We start from the raw sequence: 7,869 nt of genomic DNA, 5'->3' as shown, positions 1-7,869 counted from the left end.
CATGCAGATCATTCAGTTTCCCTGCTGGTTGTGGGAAGCCAGCTGGTCTCTCTGATGACAGTTTCGACTTGAATGGCCAGGAAGGTGACACAGGAAGCACAGATTATTCTGGTGGCAGTGCATAATTGCAGTGTGCGGATCATCATTACACACAGAACATGGCATGTCAATTCTTTAATATTTAGCAAACAGCTTTTTACAGGTTGCCTTCTGCTGGAGTGGGGGTTGCTCTGGCCTTGAAGTAGCACTTTCTCCAACATGCTAATCAGTCTTTCCAGAGTGGAATCATCAGGGGTCACGCTTTGTTGCAGTTCCTGTTCATGCACAGCTGTGGGTGCAGTGCAGTCCACCTCTGCTCGGTTCATACTGATTCCACTCTCTTTCTCAGCAGACTTCTTCATTCCCTTTTCCATATGATATTCATCCAACACCTCCTGAACATCTTGTGCTGACCACTTGTCAACGGTCTGGGATCTGAAGGTGAGACCTAATTCTTTACTTGGACAGTGTCTGATGAACACGTGAGTAACGTCAACACTTGAATTGTCAAAAGTTTGACCTTGTGTCTTAAGACGGCTAACGGCAACATCAGCTGCTCCATTCAGCCTCAGCCAATACTCCAATGGATCCTCGTTCTCTTTTGGACGGGTGGAGTAAAAGTCAGCAAGTGGTATGAGGGATAACTGATTGGACCCAAAGTGTTTGCGCAGAAGTGTAAAGATGACTTGTGGATTGTACTGAACATCAATCCCACAATTCTTTATTCCACATCTCACAACATCCTTTGCTCTGCCTCTGAAGTGGATCAGAACCTCCTCAGCCTGGTGTTCTTGGCTCTTTTTTTGATGTAATTTCTCATCAAGTCCTCCCATTCATCAACTGTAATTGCATCAGAACTCTCCCCTTTAAATATAGGTGGCTCCCTTGCCTGGCTTCTGGGAACGAGCTGGACTTGAGAGAGGTCCAATGTGCTGCATGGAACTTCATGACTCTCATTTTGGAGATTTTTAATAACAGTTCCCTTTTGGCTGCTTGAGTTAAGGTGTGACATAATGCTATCAGCCAACTGTTGCCCTATTTGTTGGGCAACAGTGCTCATCTGGTCAACCAGCCCAACATTATTCAGGATAATCTGGGATTGATGTGCTAGAACACTGAGGAGGTTGGACATCAGGACAGGGCTGACTACTGGGTGTAACTGCTTCCCCAGACACAAATGAGTCACTTACATTATTAACATTAAGTAATGCCCCACCCAACGCTTAGTCACTTAGTAAAAATGGAATAAAGGTTTTAAAGAACCCTCTACCTCTACCAATAGAGTGGAGTCACGTTTGATTGTCCAAAATTACTGAAGCTCATTTTGACGAAAGTCCAAGAGCATCAACAAATAATCCCTTCACATAAATAAACACACCGAGAGGTCCTACTTAGACTGCTGACAACCCAGATGGCACAGTGGAGCTCCAGCGAGGTGCAGATCAGAAGCCACCAGCCTGGTCCGGCATAGTTCTGGACGAGTCATGACATCAATGTGACCTATGCGTATCTGATAGCTTCTCTCGGTGTGGAAATAAATCACGAGCTGCTAAGGTGTGGCATCAGTCGTCTTTAATTCTCCATCTGCATTTTCATACAATGAGCACAGAGGTAAAGTCAGTCTCTGGCAGAAAACATGCGCTCCTTCTCATCAGTGATCCTCCTGGCTTTGAGGATTACCCATTATACCTTGCTTTCTAAGGATTAATGCAGTACAACTTTTGACCAGAAGATGGTACACTTGAGCTGGACTTAACATGAACCATTTTAACCATGTTACACTAGCTTGCCAAAACGTATAAAACTTATAATTCATATGGTGCTTAGATTTTAGAGGGGGGGTTTTAGCGTGATAAAACTTTAAACCTTAGAAAACCAGTCAAAAGTAGGTTGTTCAAATTTTGCGATATAGACAAAAATATTATTAAGCGAAAATGCACATGGCCTATAATGTGACTCAGTAGCATTATGGCGGCCCCTACAGTTGAACATGTCTGAGTATTTTTCTCTGTCGTACACACAGGCCATAGTAAATATCATCTTAGTACTTTGTAGTTTGGGCTGCAGCGTGACTCTTATTTACAGAAGAAAAACAAAAATAATTTAAAAAAAAAAGGGCAAAAGAGGTCTTCTGTTACAAAGTCAAAGTGTTAAAGTCCAGTTGTTTTTGTACTGAACGTTTTTTGAATAAAAAAGGACAAGTTTCAACAGGGTTCCATGATCCGCTGGATGCATGGATACACTGCTGCTTTGCTGCTGCATTTCCCTACCACTGCTGGCTTACTAATAATAACTAATAACAGACTTAACAGAAAACATATCCATTGACATGCTCTATCAAATTTCTATGTTTTTTTTTTTTATCGGGTCATGTTTTAAAATGAGAACTGGTCCTCAAACATTTCCCCTGGGGAAAAATAAAAGTAAAAGTTTGTGACATATTTCCACAACCTGCCAGTAACAGTCTCTGAAGTCAACATTTTACCAGAGTTTGAAATATGAATGCCAGAGCTGAGTTAATTGTTTGTGAAAGCACTTAACAGCAGGAGATCTCTAACCGGTATTCACTTTCAAGGTCAGATTTTCAGGACAGGTTATATAAATATGCAGAATATACAGAAAGTACACACATTAAGACCAGCCACAAGAATATGTGTTAGTTGCCTCCCCAGCCCGTTTTTATACTTTTATCAGTTCAACTGATCTCATAGAACTTGGAGGCGTTCTTGGAGCCAGCCGCACGCTGTAGCTGCATTCAGCTCCTCATCCAGCTCTCTCTGCTAACCCAAACATATGGTTCATGGGCAGAGTTAACATTCTCAGCCATATTAATAAAAACATCAGTAACCTTTGACCAGTGTCTGTCTGTCTTATCAAAAATACGAAGCTTCCTGTTGATTGACAGAAAGGACATGCCGCGCTATCTAAAACCATGAGAAGGGGGAAACACAGTATTTACTGTACCTGCATCTCATGTTGCATCATTCTCTGGAGCAAGTTGGGGAGTAGTTTTGTAGTATTGTGATGCTAAAGCTTGGTCTTGGCCTTTCACTGGTCTCATTTTGTTTGTTTGTTTGCATTGTTCAAATGTACATTTTAGTTTCACCGTAAACCTAAGAGATGACAATCACAGTCAGACTATTTGTCCAGAGTTGCTTTCAGGTAAATTCCATTAAATATTAGCAAACATTTTATCCAGATTTACAGTTTAGAGCTACCAAGTTAGCAAACCTTTATCAGATTAATTAACTCTAGTTTGCGTGCATACAAGAATGAGAATAAAATGGAACATTTTCACAACGTTACTGCAAATTATGTTCCAATTTATTTGTCAAAATTCATTAAGAAAACGTTTTAATTATGTTTCAATCTCATCTCTATTTGATCACAATTTTGTCTATGTTGCTAGTTAGTCACATTTCACACATTTTGGTTTCATAGGTTGACAGCATTGTCTCACATCTCTCCCACTTTCTGGCAATAAATTAAGTGACGTTTGAGACAGGTTCCAGACTCTCGCACAAACTTTATTTGTTTGGCACACCTTTCCAACATGCTCAAAATTCCTATGAATCTCTTAAGAATACGGTAACTCAACCAGCTGTCAGATGAATGAACTCTTGACAATCACTTTGCACCAAGCCACATCTGTGACACTAATATGAATAATATAAGCTGTGACAGCTAATATGTTTATTGCTGCTACACTATATGTGGCTGTATCATGTATGTCACTACCTTATGACATCATAATTCAATTAATCTAAATGTTACTCACTACCTGTGCAATAATCTGTCACACAACCTATGTAGTTTATGTTAGTTATGTGCAATATTTATCATGTACATTTAAACTTATATTACTACCTGTGAAATACTTAGTTATACTAATTAATTCTACTTGCACCGTTATATTCTACCATTTGATTCCATTGAACTTTGTAAGTATTATATTTCTCTTTTTAACTTTTTTGGTACTTTATTTTGTACTTTGATTGTATGCTTCAGTATTTCTTGTGTTTATAGCGAGTCAAACTGGTTCTTCTTATCCTGAACATTTCATTGCATTGTTGCCCTTGTGTTAACCTGCATATAAACAGGCGTAAAAACATTGTCATCCAATATGTTGCTGGAGTATCAGAAAAATTCAGAAGGATTTTCAACAAACACAACATCCCAGTACATTTCAAACCCAGCAGGACTCTCAGACAGAGGCTAGTCCACCCTAAGGACAGAACACCCATACACAAACAGAGTGGTGTAGTGTATGCGGTCCAGTGCAGCGAGGACTGTCCAGACCTCTACATTGGAGAAACTAAACACTTCACAGCCGCATGGCTCAACACAGGAGAGCCACCTCCTCAGGACAAGACTCAGCTGTTCACCTCCACCTCACGGATAAGAGACACTCATTTGAGGACCAAAATGTGCACATTTTGGACCGAGAACAGAGATGGTTTGAGAGGGGGGTGAAGGAAGCAATTTATGTAAAAAGAGAGAAACCTTCTCTAAGCAGAGGAGGAGGCCTCAGATTTCAACTTTCAAAAACTTTTAGGGGCCATTTTAGGACCGATACCCAGTCAGTTTCACATTTATCAGATGGGAACAGAGGGGCCTTAAGACCTTAAAAACTCCTATTGCGAGGTGTGATCGGTCAATCTGCATATGTATGTATGTATCTTACATCAGCTTTATAACCTGAACCCCACACTCTGCTCTTTGAATTGAGAAAGCTCCTCGGATGAGAAGCGAAACATCGTCTGTTACAAATAAAGTCCAGTTGTTTTTGTCTTGAACTTTTTTGAATTGACCATGTCCTGGATGTGTGAGGTTTTAAACTGAGCATGCACGTTTTGTTGAGTCTGTTGCCAAAAGGCGTTATTGAAATCACTCCAGATTTGGTTTAACGTTTTGTCAATTGGAGCTAAAGAAGTTTGCTTGAAGAACTTTGCTGCGTGAAGTCAGCGTTTGTTAAAGGTTTCGGTTTGGGGAGTTTTCTTTCTCCTCACAGTGTTTTGTTCATCAAGAGGAGGTTTCCCAGGCAGGGGGATGGGGGGATAAGACAGCAGGAAACCTGATCCGTCACATCGATTATCCAAGGTGTTCGTTTCACAGCTCACCCGCCCGACAACCCCGTCCTGCCAGACGAGACACCTGATGTTTCCATGGGTTCGCTGTTTACGGTGCGAGGTGTGAAAGAAGCTGCTCTGATGGGAGCATTAAAATGTAAAGCATGAAAAACTGGTTTGTATTGTTTTAAAAAGAGACTTTCAGGAAGGCCTTCAGCTTAAATCAGTTCTCAGAGAACAAACTAGAAAATTCAGATGTCCTGACCGGCAGTTCATGATGTGGAAAGATTCACTAATCCAACCAACTCCAACCTAAAAATCCCAAATTACTAATCAACAAATGTAAAGCAGCAGACATATTTGTAAATATACAATATTTATTAGACGTGCTCCAGAAAGTAGCAGCTTAAACTAAATTGAGTCACATCATTCTTTAAATTTAAAGTTTGACTTTCTCCACTTTGAACTTTTACACTTGTTCATAGAAACAAACATGTTTTTGTGGCTACAAATTAAAACGCCTCTTTCTATTCACCTTGGCAGCTGCGTCGATGTAGACAGTTTAAATTTTAACTATTATTTTAGTTTGATACACTTCACGCCAGTTTGTACTTCTACCCCATCTTTGCTGCTTTGATCACAGCACGGGTACCAAAAGTGTCACATCTGTGTGATTTTGTTTAGATTACTCAGTGATTCTTTGAGTTTATTTGTTTGTGAGCTTCTGATATTTGTATGTTGTTAGTTTAGATTATTATCCACTCGTGTTTCTGTTGATCATATGTAGATTCATCCTGGTTTTCCAGTGTTTTATCTCATGCACCCTCAGCTTCCTCAGTATTTTTCCAGTTAGTCACCACCCTCACCTGCCCCTGATCAACAATCATTCCAAGCACTTCTATTTTCCTTTATAACTGATTTTGCTTTATACACATATCACACATAATGCCAGCATTTTTATTGTATTTTCCTTTTTAAAATCTCCTGTTAAGCTGTAGGTCACACAAACCACACGATTGATATTTGACACTCACCAGAACTTGTTCAACAAACGTTTCCTTTTGATTCAGACAAACTTGGAGACAGTTAATGAAAAAAGTTTTAATGAGTTCAACTAAATATTTATTTTAAGAACTGTGTGCTGTGCAAAATAAAATCATGTAACAGAATGAGAGGCAAAAAATCAATCAAATTCAGTTTATTTATTTATTTAGCGCCAAGTCACAACAGAAACCCTGAACAGAAACATTCATACATAAAAACAATAATTTAACATTATTTATCTGAGGAGCAGACTGCTTTGAGTTTAACTCCATCACAGAACTCTCATCTTGAGCGAGCATGAAGGCGACAGTGGAAAGAAAAAACTCCCTCATGAGGAAGAAACCTTTAGCAGAACCAGGATCAGGACGAGTGGCCATCTGCTTCGACTGGATGGGTTTGAGATCTGTAATATAAGATGGAGCTAGGTTGTTGAGAGCTTTGTAGGTTAGAAGTAAGATTTTGAATTCTATTCTGGATTTGACAGGGAGCCAATGGAGAGAAGCTAAAACTGGAGAGATATGATCTCTCCCAGTAACTCCAGTTAATACTCTGGCAGCAGCATTTTGGATCAACTGAAGACGTTTTAAAGAAGTATTTGGACACCCAGATAATAAATCATTGCAATAGTCCAGTCTAGACGTGACAAATGCATGGACCAGTTTTTCTGCATCATCTTTAGATCAGATGTTTCTAATGTTAGTGATATTACGCAGGTGGAAGAAGGAGGTTCTAGTAACGTTTTTAATGTGGGGGATAAAAGACATGTCCTGATCAAAAATAACACCAAGATGTTTAACATTAGAGCTGGAGGACAGATTAATGCATCTAAGGAGGGAGAAAGACTGAAAAATTAATTTCTAAGGTGCTCAGGTCCAAAAACCAAAACCTCAGTCTTGTCTGTTCAACAGGAGAAAATTAAGGGTCATCCAGGTTTTTATGTCTTTAAGACATGCTTGTAGTCTAAGTAGCAAAAAATCAAGAACACTCTGATTAAATTAGGTCGTAAAAATTAAATAAAAAGTCAATTTAATTTCCAAAAGAACTAGAACATATTGTTTTAAACTGGTCTTCAACATGTACAAAAGTGTAAAATAAAAATAACAGTGTGGTTGTGTCTACTGTTGCTGTTGTCCTGCAGTTCGCTGTTGCTGCTGGAAGTTGACCTGCCTCAGGTTGCCATGGTGATGAACTGGTCAAACATTGATAAGCGTGTCTCACACTGCATCTCCATCATTCTGGACCTCCAGTTGTCCATCTCTCTGTCTGAGGTGTCCTGGGGTGTGTGGGACTCTAGGCGTGTCTCCTCTCGACTCATGGGGATTCCAGTTTTTCCAGTCAGCTCACGGTTTAAAACTCGGCAGGTCTGAATCCACTTCAGTGTCTCTTCAGCTTCAGCAGCAGGAACAGAGATGGCTTCCAACGTTGACAGGATGGCACACCTCCCCAGTGGGGTGGGAGTTTGTACCACCATCCCCGACATCCTGTATCTGCCAGAACTGGTAAGAAAGCAAACCAGCATGTGTCTTCTTCTTTTGCTGCTATTATTGTGTGTGTGTGTAAAAAAGGAGTTTTTGGCTGAGAGGAGACACTGAATGCACCATGTGCACAACCTTTTCCTGCACCTCTGGTCACTTTTATCTTTGTTGCACAAACCATCTCCTTCTTTGTGTTTTATGTGTATATATATTTTATGTATATATATATATATATATATATA

The 7,869-nt window shown here is 39.8% G+C and overlaps 1 protein-coding gene across 1 annotated transcript in view; it reads left to right on the top strand.

The window, feature by feature from the left end:
- The first annotated feature begins 7,534 nt into the window (after positions 1-7,534).
- The window catches only part of LOC119423206 (myelin and lymphocyte protein), a 9,275-nt gene continuing 8,940 nt past the window's right edge, over positions 7,535-7,869 (top strand). Inside the window, exon 1 of the mRNA XM_037690611.1 lies at positions 7,535-7,651. Coding sequence (XP_037546539.1) covers positions 7,562-7,651 — 90 coding nt within the window. The 5' untranslated portion in view covers positions 7,535-7,561. The remainder of the gene's footprint in view (positions 7,652-7,869) is intronic.

Source organism: Nematolebias whitei, chromosome 16 (genome assembly GCF_014905685.2).
Source record: "Nematolebias whitei isolate Nwh7 chromosome 16, NemWhi1, whole genome shotgun sequence".
In the NCBI taxonomy this organism is placed as follows: Eukaryota; Metazoa; Chordata; class Actinopteri; order Cyprinodontiformes; family Rivulidae; genus Nematolebias; species Nematolebias whitei.
This window is presented reverse-complemented; position numbering and strand designations above follow the sequence as displayed.